Source organism: Giraffa tippelskirchi, chromosome 13 (genome assembly GCF_054371585.1).
Source record: "Giraffa tippelskirchi isolate mGirTip1 chromosome 13, T2T-mGirTip1v1.2.pri, whole genome shotgun sequence".
Classification (NCBI taxonomy): domain Eukaryota; kingdom Metazoa; phylum Chordata; class Mammalia; order Artiodactyla; family Giraffidae; genus Giraffa; species Giraffa tippelskirchi.
This window is the reverse complement of record NC_137287.1, coordinates 112,716,797-112,736,979: the sequence shown is the minus strand read 5'-3', so window position 1 is coordinate 112,736,979 and position 20,183 is coordinate 112,716,797. Positions and strand designations below refer to the sequence as shown.

Below are 20,183 nucleotides of genomic sequence, written 5' to 3'. Positions count from 1 at the left end.
TGCTTTTTAATCAAGGGTGTATGACTCAGAAAAAACAAACCAGGGATCTGTGTGAGATTTCTATTAGTCATGGGCAAGGGACCATCTTATAATTGCTTACAATACTTCTGTAATCCCAATTTCAAACATATCTTTCTGACTCTAGAAGTGAATGGGTGTGGCAGTGTTCCAGCAGAATTTTATTTACACAACAGGCAGCTGGTTTCATTTGGCAGTGGCCATTGTTTGCTGACCCTTAATCCACACTCATTCCTCTAATTATTTCCTCCAATCAGTTGTCTTTAAAATCTATCCATAAACTGATGATTTCTCCAGTTGATGTCTCCAGGTCAGACCTTTCCCCTGCCCTCCAGAGTCATCTATCCAACTGCCTGTTGACCCTTTCTACCTGGATTGCTCCTTGGCCACTGGAATTAGACACTGCCAGAGCTGACCTCCTGATCATCCCTCAATCACCACCAAACTCATTCTTCTCATATTCTTCTCCACCTCAGTTAATGGCAACTCCATTTTTTAACGCCTCAAGTAAGATACCTTGATTCCTCACTTTTATCACATCGAAAGCCCTAGATTGCAGATTCCAGATAACACCCTTCATCCTGTGTTCTCTATGATTGGCACTCCCACCCGCCACCTCCGCTTTGTGCAAAGCAGCAACCCTGCTCACTCCTTAATCCCATCCATGAGCACATTCTCTTGACTCATCTTTTAATATATAGCAAGACCTTGATAATTTTTTACTGCCTCTACTGCCAGCTCTTGGGTCTAAACCACTGAGATTTCCAACCTGGATTATTAGAGTGGTCTCTGAAATGGTCTGTCAGCTTTAGCCTTGGCCCCTGCACTGTTTAATCAACTCAGTAACCAGAAGAGCTTGTTAAACCATGAGGCAGATCACAGCCTCACCCCTCGGTGCATCACCTTCCAGTGGTTTCTCAGGTCGGTGAGATTAAAAGCCCAAGTCCTTATGATGGCTCATCAGGTCCCATGTAACCATTCTACGACTTCTGATTGCCTCTCTGACCTCATCTTCTTCTACCTCGGCCTTACTGCATCCATCCAGCTACTGTTGTTCTGGAACATGCCAGATGTGTCCTGCCTCAGGATATTTGCATTTGCCATTTCTTCTAACCAGAATAATCTTTCCACAAAAATATAGGTCCAGTTTCTTCACCTCCTTCACATCTTTGCTTAGATGTCACCTTTGAGGAAGATCTTCCTCTACCTGTCTATTAAAAATTGGACTCTTAAACACCACACTCCTTGTCCCTCTTTCCAGAATTGTGTATCTCCTTAGGATTTATTGTTTGATGTGCTTCCTGTTTCACTCTGCTTTTAATTATATCTCTTCTCCCACTAGCTTGTATACTAAGGAGACAATGATGGGTTTCTTCTATTTTCATTTACTGGTACTTTTAAGCACTTAGAATGGTGCCAGGTAAATAATAGGCACGCAATAAATGTAATATTGAATGAATTAATCTTCAGAATCTCCTCAGAGACAAAATAGTGTTTTAAATAACTTACATAGAAATCAGAAGATTTTAGAAAGCTGTTAAACATACTCAGTAAGCTACGAGAAGATATGGCTTCTCTGATTAGCAATATGATACTACTCAGAGACCATAGATAGATATATGGATACCAAGGGAAATACTAACAATTCTTATTCTGCAGAAGAACCAAATTGGTGATCTCCAGACTGCACTAGGGCAGTTCTCAGAGAATGTGATGGGGCCGGGGGGAGGAGCAAATACACAGAGGAACAACTTTGTGCCAGAAGCTTTGCTAGGCACTTAACATGCATTCACATATTCAATCTTCACAATAGCTACGGAGGAGGCATTGGGTTGGCCAAGAAGTTCATTCAGGTTTTTGTAAGATGGTGTGGAAAAACCCAAATGAACTTTTTGGCCAACTCCATACTATTTCAGTTCTCATTTTAAAGTAAGGAAACTGAGTCACAGAGAGGTTAATCAATTTGCTCCAGTTTGTACAACAAATAAGTAGTGAGAATTAGATATAAACCTAGGCAGTCTGGCTCAGCCCATGGTGTTAGTACTGCATTACAGGTGTGCATGATGAAAATGAGAGTTCTGATTCAAAGTGGTCATTTGATCATTCTTCTTAAACTAACTTCCCAAAGAGATAGGAAGAAAAATGCCTTTCATTTTGCCCTGAGAGTTATAAGAGGTTGCTGTACCCATGCTTGAGGAATTAAGGCAGAGCAGTATTGCAGGATGGGGAACAACATGGAGAAAAGATGACTGAGTTGTGACTTCATTGAAAGAACCCCACCCCCAGTTCCTTGGGTCACAAGAAGGGACTTCTAAGCCCAACCGCATAAATGCCTTCCAACTCTGCCCAGAGCTAAATGCACAGGTGGGTTTTGGAGTTGGTTGACAGGAATAGGCGGTCAGGGGATCAGGAGGTCTTAATGTTGAGGCATTTTTATACGCCAGTCCACAGAACAGGGGATGAGAGCCCTCAGTCCAAGCCTGTGTATGGTAAAGCAGGAAAGCAGATGGATTTGGGGAAAGGGCATCTTTTGGAAGAGACATTTCAGTTAAAGGTAGGGGCAGTGCTCAAGTAACATCAGGCTGCTCCCCAGCCACCCAAAGCCAAAACAAGTCCTTTTTTTTTTTGAAAAGAAGCTTTGTGCTGCCTGGTTATTTCTTTTCACTAACTTTCCCCCATTAATCCTGACCTCCAAGCAAGCAGACTCCTTATCTGGCCAAGTACTAATGGGCATATCTAAATTTTACCTTGCCCTCTGGATTAGGAATATTGAAAACAAGAGCTCATATAATCTACTAGCAGAACATATCTTAACCCACCAAATTAGATCAGCCTGCTCTTATAAGGTTGCATAAACAAAGGTTACTGGACAGGTTAAAACATGCTTTCATTCTTATTAAAGAGGTCCAATCTGATAATGCAAGGCAAATGTCCCCTAAGAAAAATAGCAAGAAACAAGATTTAAAAACATAATAAAAACCATATTCTTAACAGGATGTATTAATATAAATAAATGCTGGATTAGAACATGTTTATGGAATGGAAATTACTGTTATAAAGAAAGAGATTAGTTCTCCCAGACTGATCTTTTTAAAATAATTTAGCACTATTTGTTATATGTATTATTTTTATTAAATAATAAACTGCATAGCACTTAAAGATATATGTTTAAGGTAGAAGAACTATAATGAAAACAAAGTCATGATTATTAAGAAGTTAAGAGACTGATTACGTTTTGAGGGTATGAAGTTGGTGATAAATTAATAAGATGTGTATTTGTTTTATATGCTTGTGTAGTGGTTCTTTCACAGTAAAAAAAAAAAAAGATAAAATGAAGATAATTAAATATCCTTTTATACAAATAAATTTGACATTTATGGGCTATGGAAACATTCCTAGCAAAATATAAATGTAAAAACTTGACTAAGGGGGCAAATGTATATAATTCTACAACAAACAGAGAAATATAATCAGCAGTTTAAACTTTTCCAACAAAAACATGCCAGTTCTAGATGGTCTTGTTACTGAGTCCAAGCTCACTCTGCTTGCCATACAGTAGGCCAATGAATCCTAGAGACAAGGTGTTAAGGCAAGGAATGTGACTTTATTGGGAAGGCTGGCTGACTAAGAAGATGGCAGATTAACATCTCAAAGTGACCATCTTGTCAGGGTCCAGGTGCCAGGGTCTTTTATAGTAAAAGAGAGAGACGCAATGAGGAACTAAAGGCAGAATAGAGAGGGAAAGACAGTGAGGAACTAAAGTAAAAAGGATCTTCAGTCTAGCAAAACATCCCTGGAAAGGGCCAGCCTTGGTATGTTAATCTCTTCTTTTTTTTTTGTACCTATTCACAGGTGGGCAGGGTCAGATTATCTTTCTAGTTCAGTTCAGTCTCTCAATCCTGTCCCACTCTTTGCAACCCCATGAATCGCAGCACGCCAAGCCTCCCTGTCCATCACCAACTCCCAGAGTTTACCCAAACTCATGTCCATCGAGTCAGTGATGCCATCCAGCCATCTCATCCTCTGTTGTCCCCTTCTCCTCCTGCCCCCAATCCTTCCCAGCTTCGGGGTCTTTTCTAATGAGTCAACTCTTCGCATGAGGTGGCCAAAGTATTGGAGTTTCAGCTTCAACATCAGTCCTTCCGATGAACACCCAGGACCGATCTCCTTTAGGATGGACTGGTTGGATCTCCTTGCAGTCCAAGGGACTCTCAAGAGTCTTCTCCAACACCACAGTTCAAAAGCATCACTTCTCTGGTGCTCAGCTTTCTTCACCATCCAACTCTCACATCCATACATGACCACTGGAAAAACCATAGCCTTGACTAGACGGAACTTGTTGGCAAAGTAATATCTCTGCTTTTTAATGTGCTATCTAGGTTGGTCATAACTTTCCTTCTAAGGAGTAAGCGTCTTTTAATGTCATGGCTGCAATCACCATCTGCAGTGATTTTGGAGCCCCCCAAAATAAAGTCTGACACTGTTTCCACTGTTTCCCCATCTATTTCCCATGAAGTGATGGGACCAGATGCCATGATCTTAGTTTTCTAAACATTGAGCTTTAAGCCAACTTTTTCACTCTTCTCTTTCACCTTCACCAAGAGGCTCTTTAGTTCTTCTTCACTTTCTACCATAAGGGTGGTGTCATCTGCATATCTGAGGTTATTGATATTTCTCCCAGCAATCTTGATTCCAGCTTGTGTTTCTTCCAGCCCAGTGTTTCTCACAATGTACTCTGCATATAAGTTAAATAAGCAGGGTGACAATATACAGCCTTGATGTACTCCTTTTCCTATTTGGAAAAGGAGTCTGTTGTTCCATGTCCAGTTCTAACTGTTGTTTCCTGACCTGCATACAGGTTTCTCAAGAGGCAGGTCATGTGGTCTGATATTCCCATCTCTTTCCAAATTTTCCACAGTTTATTGTGATCCACACAGTCAAAGGCTTTGGCATAGTCAGTAAAGCAGAAATAGATGTTTTTCTGGAACTCTCTTGCTTTTTCGATGATCCAGTGGATGTTGGCAATTTGATCTCTGGTTCCTCTGCCTTTTCTAAAACCAGCTTGAACATCTGGAAGTTCACGGTTCACGTATTGCTGAAGCCTGGCTTGGAGAATTTTGAGCATTACTTTACTAGCGTGTGAGATGAGTGCAATTGTGCAGTAGTTTGAGCATTCTTTGGCATTGCCTTTCTTTGGGATTGGAATGAAAACTGACCTTTTCCAGTCTTGTGGCCACTGCTGAGTTTTCCAAATTTGCTGGCATGTTGAGTGCAGCACTTTCACAGCATCACCTTTCAGGATTTGAGATAGCTCAACTGGTATTCCATCACCTCCACTATCTTTGTATGTAATGATGCTTTCTAAGGCCCATTTGACTTCAGATTCCAGGATGTCTGGCTCTAGGTGAGTGATCACACCATTGTGATTATCTGCATCATGAAGATCTTTTTTGTACAGTTCTTCTGTGTATTCTTGCCACCTCTTCTTAATATCTTCTGCTTCTGTTAGGTCCATACCATTTCTGTCCTTTATCAAGCCCATCTTTGCATGAAGTGTTCCCTTGGTATCTCTGATTTTCTTGAAGAGATCCCTAGTCTTTCCCATTCTGTTGTTTTCCTCCATTTCTTTGCACTGATTGCTGAGGAAGGCTTTCTTGTCTCTCCTTGCTATTCTTTGGAACCCTGCATTCAAATGGGAATATCTTTCCTTTTCTCTTTTGCTTTTCACTTCTCTTCTTTTCACAGCTATTTGTAAGGCCTCCCCAGCCAGCCATTTTGCTTTTTTGCATTTCTTTTCCATGGGGATGGTCTTGATCCCTGTCTCCTGTACAATGTCACGAACCTCCGTCCATAGTTCTTCAGGCACTCTCTCAGATCTAGTCCCTTAAATCTATTTGTCACTTCCACTGTATGATCATACGGGATTTGATTTAGGTCATACCTGAATGGTCTGGTGGTTTTCCCTACGTTCTTCAATTTAAGTCTGAATTTGGCAATAAGGAATTCATGATCTGAGCCACAGTCAGCTCCCGGTCTTGTTTTTGCTGACTGTATAGAGCTTCTCCATCATTGGCTGCAAAGAATATAATCAATCTGATTACGGTGCTGATCATCTGGTGATGTCCATGTGTAGAGTCTTCTTTTGTGTTGTTGGAAGAGGGTGTTTGCTATGACCAGTGTGTTCTCTTGGCAGAACTCTATTAGCCTTTGCCCTGCTTCATTCTGTACTCCAAGGCTAAATTTGCCTGTTACTCCCGGTGTTTCTTGACTTCCTAGTTTTGCCTTTCAGTGCAAAAGAAAAAAGCTCTTATCTTTCTAAGAGCTGAACAAAAGCTCTTTAAGTGTCAGGAAGAGGGGCAGAATCCTCTGAGGCAGGCCATTATGTATGATTGTAATAACAAAAGCAAGGGAAAGTAAGCCAAAGAGACAGTTTCTAGTATGGAGTTGGAAATGGCTTCTCCCTGCAACAGTCTTCAAAGTGCCAACAGACAAATAGAAAAGGCACTGGTAACCACAGTCCTGCATCTACAGTTTCAGAGAGCAGAAGAAGGAACACTCCTCTCCTCATTTTAGGATACCAGTGTATCTGTAATAAAGACAGACAAGCTTATTATGAGAAAGAGGACAATTAGATGCAAATACCCCAAACAAAATATTAGCAAACAATCCAGTACTGAATACAACTAGGGAAAATATGGTTTATTTTAGGAAGTTAATATTGGTTCAACATTAGTAAATTCATTAATGTATTCACTACATTAATGAAGTAAGAGAGGATTGTTACTTCAATAGATACAGAAAACAAGCTTCAGTTAAACTCAGCATGATTTAAGAAGAAAATATCCTTGTATACAGGAATAAAAAGACCTTCTTACTCTGATAAAGGGCAACTATAAGCCCCGTATTAAAACAGACACCATGCCCAAGGATGAAATAATAAAATCATTTCCTTTAAAGTTGGAAAGCACACAGACGCTTATCATTATCTCCATAAAATATTGTATTGGTAGCTTTGGTTGAAGACAAACAGTTAAAAGATTGGATAAGAACAAAAATGTCATTAACTGTAGATGCTATGGTTATTTATATAGATAATCCATTAAATTTACACACAGTTTATTAGAATTAAAAAGAATATAGCATATTTGACGAACTCAGCATTACAAAATAAGTTGTGTTTCTATTCACCTAACAAGTACGTGTTTTTTTTAAGATAACTATTTATGATACCAATAAAAATACATGATATTTAGGAATAAGCCAAACAAAAAGACTTCAAGATATATAGTGTTAATATATGTAAATATATAAAACACTAAAGAACACTAAAGAAGACCTAAGTAAGAGGAATCCCATGTTTATGGATAGGAAAACCCAATTTATAAAGACATATAAATACATCAATGATTTCCCAATAATTCAGGCAACTTCAATATAAAAATAAGACTTTTTTGGGGGGGTGGAATATACAGGCTAGTCTCAAAATGTATATTCAGGAAGAAAAGCCAAAAATAATAAGGTAGTCTTGAACACGATGTACAGTGTTGCAGGCCTTGCTCTCCCAGAGGAGGGACCGTCAGTACATGGGCAGTAAGCACCAGCAGCTCTGTTGCTGTCTTTTTCCAGCTTTGTTGAGGTATAATGGATAAATAAAATTGTGTATATTTAAGATGTACAACATGATGATTCGATACATGTATCCATTGTGAAACGGTTACCACCGTCAAGTTACTAATTCTGTTTTTCTTTCTCCCATGTGGAAAAAAGAAAACCTGATGAATCTGACTACATCAGAATTAAGAACTGATCTTTAGCCAAAGGTAACATAAATGGGTAGGGAGGACAAAAACCAAGAGAATATTTTTATAACATACATAGCCAATGAAAGGATCAATAAGAAAGATATATAAGGAAACTCTAAAAATCAATAAGAAGAATACAGTAATGTCTAGCAAACACTAAAAGATGGTCAGCCTCTTTAGAAAATAGACAAAAGCAAGTAAAATCTTAATAAACTTGTCATTTCACACTTACCATATGGTCTAGAATATAAAAATCTGACAATACCTAGTGTTTGTAAGATTGTAGAGAAACAAGAACTTTCAGAACATTGTTGGAGGGAATATATACTGCTGCCACCCCTTGGGAAGACCGCTTGGCATTACTCAGGAAAGCTGAAGACAGGTATTTTCCTTAGTCTGTCTATCCTGTTCCCAGGTATACCTTAGTGACATCATTTATGTTTTCAACAAAATGTACAAAAATTTTCATGTTGTAAGGTAACCTCATCAGGAAATAGTCTTAATGTCTGTCTACAATGATAAATAAGAAATTTAGGAAATAAATAAGACTCTATTCATAAAATTTACATGAATGAAATACAACTACGTGCATCAGTGTGAATGAATCTCAAAACAGTACTGAGTGACAAAAGTAAATAATGTAATACAAACACTCAATTTTATGTATGTAAGAGAAACTGAGAAAAGCTAAGTGATATTTTGTCTTGAGATAAATGTATATATTTATAACTCCAAATAAAAATAAAGAATGAGTAACATACAATTTAGAATAATATGCATTTTTTATTGGAGTATGATTGTTTTACAATGTTATGTTAGTTTCTGCTGTACAGCAAAATGAATCAACCACACATATAAATGGACCCCCTTTTCCTTGGACTTCCTTCCCATTTAGGTCACCATGGAGCATTGAGTAGAGTTCCCTGTGCTACACAATCGGTTCTCACTAGTTATCTGTTTTAAACATAGTAGGATATGTGTGCGAATCCCGATCTCCCAGTCCACCCCACCTGTCCCTCCCCTCCGTGACAGTCATACACCCATTCTCTAAGTCTGTGTCTCTATTTCTGCTCGCAAATAAGTTCATCTGTACCATTTTTCTGTATTCCACATATATGCATTAATATATGATATTTGTTTTTCTGACTTAGTCACTCCGTATGACACTCTCTAGGTCCATCCATGTCTCTGCAAATGGCACGATTTTATTTGTTTTACCTGCTGGGTAATATTCCATTGTATATATATATATACCAGTGCACTGTTTTTTGATGGGGAAGAGAGGAGTCGAGTGTGAGATACATAGGATACTTCCTATGGTGGTGTTTATTTCTTAGAGTGGATAGTAGGTGCATATATGTGGTCATTTCATAATTATTATTTAAATATCCATCTGTTATGTATAATTTTGCTATATGTTTCATAAGAGAAACTACTTTAATACAAAAATAATATGAGCAAAAGTAAGAAAATCCTAGGAATGCAGTTTATAAGAAATGAAAAAAACATAACTTTTAACTGAGAGACATAAAAAGAAACATTAATAAATGTGGATTAATACAACATTACTGATAGAGGGACTCATTATTAAAGAGTATCCTTTGTCCCCCAGAGAAGTGAAGAGTGCAACTGAAATTAAAATTCTGATGGAACATTTTGAAGTTTTGTAAAATTATTCCAATATTCCTTCAGAAGAATACATGAGTAGTAATAGTCCAGAAAACTTTGCAAAAGAATGATGATATTTGGAAAGGACCTGTTCTACTGAATATTAAAATACGTTATATCAGCACAACAGAGAGATACTGTCGGAATAGAAGCTATGACTCAATGAAATAGAATAGAAAGCCAACAACATATGCTAGAATATAAAATAATTTAATGTGGTAATAAAATGGCATTTTAAATCACTGGGGAAAGTTTTGACTGGTCAATTTATTGTCCTAAGAATATTGTCAGGAGCTCTAGTTAGATTTCCACTTTGTACAATGCATAAAGTTGATCCCAGATGGATTAAAATGTTAGGTTTAAGAAGAAAAAGATGGGAATAAAGCATGAAATAGAAAGAAGAAAACACAGATGACTAGTCATCTGGGTTGAGAAGGAAAATTTGCTCTGAGATGGTATGAAAGGAAAAGCCCAGGTGGTGGGCCCAGCTTGATGTTCCCCCTCAGAATCTGCAACCCATAGACCTTTCTTTTCTTAGTGAGTAGCATAAGCACCTCTCCATTCAGCATTCTCTTCACCTCTTAAAACTTCTCCCAATTACTGATGAAGCTCCTCCTCCAGGACACCATTGGGAGATAGTTCCTCTTCTCAAGAAGACAAGAATCATTCGAACACCTCAACTCCCTTCTCCAAAGCATCTGTGCATTTTCTTCCTCTTCTCTTGTCTCACAGAGGGAAGGATGCTCTCTTCCCACCTACTCCTGCCCTGGTATTTTCAGGACCCTACTAACATCAGTTACTTCCTCTCTCTTTCCCATCCTTCTACTTCTTAGTCAATTTCAGATTCTTCCTAGTTACCTCGAATCATGCCATAACCTCTCCTCTCTTTGGGAGGAGCAGTACTTTCGTTCCATGTCTCATTCCTGCTCCTTCTTGCATTCCCTTCACCTTCACTGCAAAAGGAATTACTTGTCTCAACACAGTCCCTCAACTTCCACTCACTTCTCCACCCACTAAACAATGGCTTGATGCCAATGTTCTTAAATTACTCTTGGTCAGCTCACAAGTAACTTTGAAGACACTGCATCCAGTGAGCAAATGTAAGGTCGCTTCTCACTCAGCAGCCACGCCTGTTACAGTAACTTCTTGAGCCTCCCATGGCTGCTTCAGTGACAACCCACTTTCCTGGTTTTTTGTTGCCTCTATGAACACAGCTTCCCTGTTTCTAAATTTCTTTGTTTTCCTTGTTGAGGTTGGAGTTGCTTTTTGCCCTAGTCCTGTACTTACTACTTTTGTTCTCTTCTGCACTTTTGCTAGAAGACCTATTCCCTGCCCATGGTTTCATGTCTAAATATTGCTACTCACCCTCTACCCCACTGGTGCTCAGCATTGCTCCACATACTTGTCCAATGAATTATGACAGAACTGAGCTTGCAGCTTCCTTTCCAAAACCAGTCATCCTCTAAGGTTACTTTTTATGACAACCCCCTGATCCATCCTATTTGTGTAGAACAGAAGAGCTGGGGTCTTCCTTGATACATCTCTTCCCTCCATCACTACCAAATCACACATGCTTAGGCCCCCCTCCCCTAAATTTCTGACACGCTTGTATTCTCTTCTACACAACCATCACCATGGTCCAAGATACCATCTTTTTTCCCCAAGATGATTTTTTTCCTTCCACTTTTCCCCCACAAAGCCATCTACCACACTCTTAACATCCACCCTCCCCATGTTTGTCCTAATAGCTTCTTCTTACCTATAGACCCTAACTTACTTTCCATGTATTATCCTGACTAAATAATATGCCAGACTAGATTTTCTCTACTGATTATAATTCTTCCAACACGTTTGTGTTTACCTCAAAATCCTGATAATGACTTTGAAAAACTAATTATGAGTGCAATTATTTATTTAATGTAGTTTCCCTTTACAGAATACAAGCTTTATTAAGGATTTAAGTATGTCTTTCTTTGTTATTGGTGTATCTGTAATACGTCTATCACCAAGCCCCTTGGTCATATTAGGTATTCAATAACTATTTGTAGAAAGGATGACTGGATAAGGAAAAGCAATGAGAGATCTGAATACTTAGAAGCATCTACATACCAAAAAGATTTATAAAGCAAATGAAGAACTGACCAAAATTATTGTAACTATGTAAAAGAGCTTAAGTCCTTAAAAACAGATTATAAGTCATAAGACAACAATAAACAGAAATGAAGAGCCATGCAGGAAAATGAGCACAGGGTGTAGAGAGCATGTTCATAAAAGAATCAATGCAAATAGCCAATTAAACTGAAAAACAAATCTGCATTCTCTGGTATTCTAAAAAAGATACACATGCATACACTTAATCTTTTAAATAGTCATTGTTGGCATGGATTAGGAATCGACATATCCTTCTGTTTGGGGAGCCCAGAATGGTGCAAACTTTCTGGAAGGCAATCTGGTAATATGTGTCAAAAGTGTTAAAGATAAAATAATCCATCTGTTTTGACCCAATAAATTAATTTCCAAGAATTTATCTTAGGGACATCAGCAGAGTTGCATGCAAATACTTATTTGTAAGAATGCTTATTACAGTGTTACTTATAATCATAAAGAATTCAAACCAACTTTAATGCCCAATAATAAAGGATTGGTGACTAAAATGGGGCATATCCTGTTTTAAGCAGCCATTAAAATGCATGGCCCCAAAGAGCATCTAAGGATTTTTTTTTAAACTGTGATTTGTTTAGCTATAAAAGAAGGTCATAACACAATATGCAAGGTAAGAGTTTAATTTTTAAAAATAAAATATGTATATGCAGAGACATAAAAATACTGGAAAAAATATCTACAGTTATGGGGATTAGAATGATTTTGTTCTTTTTTAAAAACCTTTTTTGTAGATTCTTAATATTCAACAAATTCTGCGTATCATGTCTGTAATGAGAAAAACTAAATATATTTTAATTTAACAATAGGGAACTGATTGCAACATATGGCCATGGCTATATCTAGAGAGGCATAGCATGATGATTAAGAGTATATGCTTTGAAGCTCACAGACAGGTGTTCAGTTCCCTCTTTACAACTTAAGAGCTGTATGACCTTGAGCAAGTTATTTAATTCTCTCAGCCTCAGTTCCCTTATCAGCGCAAAGGAGATAATATACACTGGGCAGAGCTGTTCTGTGGCTTAAATGAAATAAGGTATGTAAAAAGTCTGATCAAAGAGTAAATGCTTAGTAAAAAAAAAATACCTGCTTTTATAATGCCAAATATAAATAGATTCCATAATGATTTACATGAATTCATGATCCTCTATGGAGCTATAACGGGAAGTTTGGGGAATCATTATTTTATGGTTCAGCATCTTCCAGGCTGTCATAATGATGGTGGAATTCAGCAGGAGGATGCTGGCAGGAAGACTTCTCTGGGTACAGAAACTGCTCAGGAAAGGTTTTGATTTAGGGCAAAATGCTGGCATAGGTCATTGACTCATCTGTGAGTCCAGCCACAGATAAATGGTTATCATGCATCTACCATGTGGCAGGCGTCGGAGACTCAGCAGCGAGACAAATAAGCTGCATTCCTGGAGCCTTCTAATTAGATGGAGGTCTCAAGGCACATGGTTCCTGGTAGATTCAGGGATTAAGGAACTATGGACACACTTCCTGCAGTTGGAGAAACCTTGACAGGTTTAGAAAAATGATAGTGAAGTTCACGTTGCACTCCTCAAATACCAATCCTAAGCCAAGAATCTAATTCCAGGATCCCACCTGTTTGCAGGTCTGAGACCTACAGATGTCCTCTTAATCCTGGTCAGCTTTAGTTCCAGGACAGACTTGCTCAGAGTCTGCAGATGAAAAGCCATTGGCTTTTCAGGAAAACAGAGAACTGTGGCCCATGTGTCAGCTCCAAGCTTTGCCTGTTTCTAAAAATGAAGGGGTTTTTTTTGGCACACTGATATGCCCATTTGTTTATGGATTGTATGTGGCTGTTTTTGTGTTACAAGTACCAAACTGAGTAATTTCAATAGGGACTGTATGACCCACCAAGCCTACAATACTTATTATCTGATCCAACAGAGTAATTTTGCTGACTCCCATTCTAGGTCATTGAGGCTGGGGAAGTGAGACAAAAGGTGACATCAGATTCCTAACTTGTTTCCTTCTGTAGTTCCAGGCGCTGTTCCTCTAGAATCCATCCAAGGGGGGCCCTTTGAGGAGAAGATCTACATCCAGTGGAAACCTCCCAATGAGACTAATGGGGTCATCACACTCTACGAGGTAAGGAGGCCACTTTGGCTGTATCGCTTGGTTTTATTCAGTTTAGTTCAGCCTGGAATTGGCAGATACTACTGCGTGTAGAGGCTCCATCAAAAGTGCAAAGGTGAGTGAGACACAGTGTATTAATACAGAAGGTTTCTGATAGTGCAGTGGGAAGCAAACACAAGGACATCAACTGAGCTGTCTTGATATCCCCGATGACAAAGAAAATTGGGTGTGTTGTGCATTGATGGGATTATCCATCTCTTTAGCAAAGGGGTCAAGACGCAAGGAGTCAGATTGTCCTGGCACAGCCAAGCAGACCCAGGCCTGGCAAACTGTCCTCTGGAAAGTCATAATAGTCACGTGATGCTCATGGTACCTGTATCAGTCCTTGGGCTTCCGAAAGGATCCCGGTGTCATTCTCTCACCAAAGAGGACATCATTCTTGAGCTTTAACATTGGTTTGTGGCCAAGGAGTATTGTATTGCCACCTAGGTGATAGTGTTGAAAGCCCTTCTCCCAGGATTAGCAGGGCCTTCCATCAGAGATAGAACAGAATGTCCTTAGGCAAGACAAAATGCAGCCTCCCTGAAAACTTTCAAAATTAGAACCGATGATAGAAGGTCATTGTAGAACAAAAGCAAATAAACAGTAAAACTTCAATAAGGCTGACTTAGCAAAATGCTAATAGTAGGATATGGGCAGGATTGACTCTCTTCCCACCCCTTGTATTCTGAGATACCATGAGATTGTGATTCAGGTACAGTAGAAACACACAGCATTGCAGATGGAAGGGTGTGGAAGCTGAAGCTGAAGGATGGAGTCTGCTGTCCTAGTAGCTCTATAGTCTCAAGGGACCCTTGGCAGGTTCTTCCTCTCTTTAAGCCTCAGTTTGCTTATCTGTAAGATTGGAGGGTGGGGGAGCGGTGTTAATTGTTGCTTCAGGGTTTCTCTAAGGAGTCTGAGGGGGGAAAGGTGATAAGCATCCCGGGCTGAAATGCCCTATAGGCTCATGGAGGGACTAAAGACTCTGGGTGCTCATGCAGAAGGGCACACCTGTTGAGAGCAAGCCTTGGGAAGAAGATTACTGCCACAAGGGAAGATGAGCTCTGGGGAGGAAAGTCAAGAGTGTTGATGAGGGAGAAATAATCAGGGTGAATCTGATGGCCCCAGAGATTCTCTGGAGAGACCTGGACAGACCTAAGAGCTCCCTGAAGGAGGAGAAAGCTGTCTATCATGTACAGGGTGCTGGAGAAAACACCTTCAGGAAACACCTTATACCACTCCATCCAGTGTTTCTCAGAAGCAGAGCTCTCTAACATCTCCATCTTGGACCACGGGGTTGGGAGAAGCATCCTTCCTGGGGATGCTGCTGAAGGAGAAGGGGGTATTCATACTGATGGACCTCGCCTGGGACACATTCACAACCTTGTCAGGGAAGAGAGCGACCGGACAGTCAACTGAAACAAAGCCCAGTCATTTAAAAAGCTACACAGTGTTCATTGTAAAGCACAGGCCGAACACTCACACACACATAGATGAGCTAGAGATCTACCACCTGCTCTTTGTAAAGCAAAGGGAAAGGATCCAGGACTTAGAGAGGTAAGGTGCTTGGTGGTGGTATATAAATGGCTCTCAGTGCCAGATGTTGAAGACTTTTGGAATTCACAGGCCAGTAAAACCTCAAATGTTGTGGGGGAACCAACACAGAGTATTTTACCATGTTTTATTAACAGCATTTTGCAAAAGACAATATCAAAAATATAGAAAGTACTTGATCTCAGAATAAAAGGCAGTCCTTTAAATTGAATAAATTTAACTTTATGGGCAACTCATTATGATCACCTTTGTTTTGTCTTATTTTGATCCTGGTTCTTGTACCTACCTGCATTTGGAAACACTGATTGAGGCTATGCTGCAGGTAGAGGCATATCCCTATACAGATTTTTTTTCCTCAGGAGCAATATCCCTCTTGCTTTAATCGGATTATGCACTGGGTTTGGTTACGAAACCCTTGATGATAATTCCACAATAAGAAGAAATAGATGGAGAGAGAACAAAAGAGCAAACATAACTGTGAGTTAGACACTGTTTGAGCAATAAATGCCCTGAAGGTATTACCCAAGTCAGGTTCAGCTGCTCGCTGCTCCAAAGCCCATACTCAAGAGACAAACACTGGTTGGAAAGAGAAGGTTGCTTTACTCAGGAGGCTGGTAAACTGGGGGAGAAGGCAGACTCATGTCCAAAAGTCACTTCCTCCCTGCAAATTAGGGGGGAAGAGCTCTTAAAGGGGATTTCAGGAGTGTATAGGTGAAAAGAGGAAATTATGTGCAGGAAAACACAGTGATCTCTGATAATCATCTTAGAATTGGTCATGTTGGTCATGGAGTGGTCTGATTGGCATACTGATTTTTTTTTTTTTTTTTTTTCCAATTCTGTTCATTCATCTATTTGGCTGTGCTGGGTCTTAGCTGCAGCATGTGGAATCTAGTTCCCTGACCAGTGATCAAACCAGGGCCCTGCTGGGAGGACAGAGTCTTAGCCCCTAGCCAGGGAAGTCCCCATGTTGATTGCTTTAAGGACAATTAATCTTCAGTCCTAGGGTCAGTTTGTTCCCATTTCCTTGAGGCCAGGTCTTGGAAGCGTGTCAGGTGGATCAGCTTATGTCATGACTGCAACCTGGTCATCATATATTAAGTCAACTTCTTCTACCTGGTGAGGGTTTTGGTATCTGAACAATAGTTCAAAGAATGTAGGTCAGAATACTATCTGTTGGCTCTTGAGGAAGAACTCAAGGTCCTTGACTTTGCTTAATGGCAAAACTCTTACTACTTTGCCTTAGTTGACTGCATTCCTTTGTTTCTGCATTTCCTCATTTCTTTGATTAAATTTATTCTTTGACTACAGTTTTTCTACAGACATGAGCCAGGCAGAGAACATGGGGGGTTCAGTCTTGGGAAGGCCCCATAGGGTCCTGCTCTGTTACAAAAGTGAGGACTCATATATCATACATGGTCTGGAGCTGTAGGCACGGAGGTGCCCCCAGGTGAGGACAGTGCTCCCTTCTTTGTACTTCTCTCTGAACACAGTGCCTTGGGAATGTTCAAAGACCAGTTGCTGAGATGTTGGCATTCCCACGAGTGTGCTCTACTAGAAACAGCTGTTGTAAGAAAACTTGATGTAATTTCTTGGCTGCTCCTTGGGCTGTGATAGAGAATCAGACCTGCCACTGTCTGACGTGTTTGAGCATTTAAGCTCACCTTGTGGGAATATGCCGAAGTTCTTGGATGATGATCTGAAAGGACCTAAGGGATGATGACCTGAAGGGAGGACATGGGCTTGGGCCTTGTATTTTGACCATAAACGTGGCTGAGACCATGTGTGTCACAAGCTAGTGGGGCCTCAGAAGGTAAGAATGTTGACTTTGGAGGTCAGGAAGCCTAGAGGTAAATCCCAGCTCTGCCACTTCCTTGCGTATAACCTTGGGCACATTAGGTAACTGCTCATTTGTATTGCATAATAAACATAAATATATGTTTAGTACTGTGTTTGGCATTTAGAAATAGCACTGATAAATGTTAACTCTTCACATTACATAAAAATGAGGCAATGGAGCCTTGGAGAGGTGAAATGTAAAGACCAAAGGTATACAACTTCTGGGTCCTGAATTCAAGTGCGAATGTCTTGCCTCTGTCTCAGTGTGATCCATGGACCAGCAGTGTTGGCTCTTTCTGGGAGCTGGTTAGAAATACAGCATCTTAGATCTTGCCAGACTTCCTCAATCAGAGTTTTCACTTTAACAAGATCCCTGGATGATTCGTATGGGCATTAAAAGTTTGAGAAGCACTGCTCTAGACTTCACTGTTCTTTAGAAAGTTTCAGGACTTCCTTGGTGGTACAATGGATAAGAATCCACCTGCCAATGCAAGGGACATGGGTTTTATCCCTGGTTCAGGAGGATTCCACATGCCACGGAGTAGCTAGGCTCGTGTGCCACAACTACTGAGCCTGTGTGCTGCAACTGCTGAAGCCCATGCATCTAGAGTCTGTTCTACACAACAGGAGAAGCTGCTGTGATGAGAAGCCTGCGTCCCTCAATGAAGAGTTGCCCCCATTCGCTGGAACTGGAACTAGAGAAAGCCTGCACGTGGCAGCAAAGACCGAGTGCAGCCAAATAAATAAAGTTTCAGCAGCTGATAAGAGAGTATGTCCTTCTGAGCAGAAAGATGGAAAGTCTCCTCCTCTCAGCTCAACCCAGTCCTGCCTCAGACAGTAAGCAGGAGACCTTGTTTTTAAAGACATTTATAACAGAATACGTGTTTATGAGGCAATTTCCAAATTTCATTAGATGAAACCAATTTGATTTTTTTAAATGAGATTCCAGTTGTAATTTCTAGAGAGAAATCCATAAATTAGAAATCACCCTCTCCTGTTCTCAAAAAGTTTGTTTTGTGGCAAAGAAAAATCAGACGACACAAGTGGAAGAGAAAGCCAGGATTGTCGATGCCTTCCTGTGTACAGCCTTGGGCTCCACAAGGTCAAAAGCCAAACAAATGAGGGAGTGAAGAAAAGTTGTGACTTCGTAAATAGTGTAAAAAGTGTTAAGTGCAGCAGGTCTAAGTAGTATGTCATATGTTAAGATTAAATTCCCTTTCCCATGGGTCCATACCACTTCCTGAACCACCTTTCCCCTCCCCCAGGGAAAAAAAATAGGGCTTCCCAGGTGGCGCTATTGGTAAAGAATCCGCGAGCCAATGCTGTGGTACTCAAGAGAGGCAGATACCCGGATTGAAAGGTCCCCTGGAGAAGTAAATGGTTGCCCACTCTTTACCAAATTAAGTGGAACATAGATTTGAGCCTCCCTTACAAAGTTGCATTCTACTTTTGCCTCATATCATAATAACTGTTATCATTTTAACATAATAATGATGTTTATTAGGTACATATTATTTTATTTCTCCAAATTATTAGAAGATTCTCCCCACATTTCTTGAATACTTCTTACTGTACTGCTGACTTGTGATGCTGCCTGGGTGTGTTTGTGTGTTTGTGGATATCCCACTATATTCTTGGGCTTCCCAGGTGACATTGGTGGTAAAGAACCCGCCTGCCAATGCAGGAGACGTAAGATATGCAGGTTCAATCCCTGGATTGGGAACATCCCCTAGAGGCGGGCATGGCAACACATCCCAGTATTCTTGTCTGGAGAATCCCATGGACAGAGGAGCCTGGAGGGCTACAGTCCGGACATGACGGAGCAACTGAGCACACACATGGGTCCAAGTCATGGTCCATCCTTGGACAGTTCTGCCCTCCAGAGTCAGAATGGCTTTGATTATGTCTCATCTGTTCTCTGGGCTTCAGTCCCCTCTTTGTAACATGAAGGTGTCATACTGTTCTAGGGTAAAAGTCAAGAGAAAAATAAATCTGCATCAAACCCACAGAACCGAAGTTTTATACCTCATTTTGTATTTGCTCCACTGTTCAAACTGTGCCTGTGGCCAGAGATTCAAAGCCAAAGCAGTCATGACACTCACTTGAAGGACAACAGCCAGTGCAAAGGCCCTGTGCTAGAATGACTGGCTTGTTTGAGAAAAGGAAGGAGGTCAGAGTGACTGAACCCTCGTGAGCAGGGTGGACAATGATGAGGCCATGTGGGGAGGAGGTGGGCAGGGTCAGATGATGCAGGGTTTCTAGAATCTGGGCTTTCTCCTGAGAGGAACAGAACACCCTAGGAGGATTTTTAAGCAGAGGAATGAAGGAATCAGATTTCCATTCCTAAAGTATCACCTGGCTGTTGTGTAAATAATGGCCTTGGGTACATAAGCATCTCAGGAACACCTGGAAAAACTGCCAGGAAGCAAAGATATTGAACTCATGTGTGATACTGCAGTGTTGTTGTCTGGGAAATCACATGCTAGGCGGGCTACTGTCCATGGGGTTGCAAAAGAGAGATGACTTAGTGACTCAGCCACAACAATAGATATTGCAGTGAGGGCTCAACTATTTATTGGAAGACCCTGCATCCAGGTGGAAGAAGTGAAAACTTTGTCACATCTGCTTCTTTCTTGCTGCCTCCTTGTGGGCTTTGATGGCTTCCTTTAAGGCAGTAAAGATAAGATAAGGAGTTCCTATCTTGAAGAGCTCCTTGGAGCCAAAACTGTTAGATTCTGGCCTCCAGCCCCAAGGGCTGGGAGCTGAAACTGAAGCTCCAATACTTTGGCCACCTGATGTGAAGAGCTGACTCATTAGAAAAGACCCCGATGCTGGGAAAGATTGAAGGCAGGAGGAGAAGGGGACAACAGAGGACAGAATGGTTGGATGGCATCACCGACTAAAATGGACATGAGTTTGAGCAAGCTCTGGGAGATGGTGAAGGACAGGGAAGCTTGGTGTGCTGCAGTCCATGGGGTCGCAAAGAGTTGGACAGGACTGAGT

At 40.5% G+C, this 20,183-nt stretch overlaps 1 protein-coding gene across 7 annotated transcripts in view; it reads left to right on the top strand.

Annotated features, from left to right (window-relative positions):
* The window catches only part of PTPRT (protein tyrosine phosphatase receptor type T), a 1,099,906-nt gene that overhangs the window by 710,075 nt on the left and 369,648 nt on the right, over positions 1-20,183 (top strand). For all 7 annotated transcript variants that reach the window (XM_081556965.1, XM_081556964.1, XM_081556963.1 and 4 more), the window contains one exon: positions 13,654-13,763. In XM_081556965.1, coding sequence (XP_081413091.1) covers positions 13,654-13,763 — 110 coding nt within the window. The remainder of the gene's footprint in view (positions 1-13,653; positions 13,764-20,183) is intronic.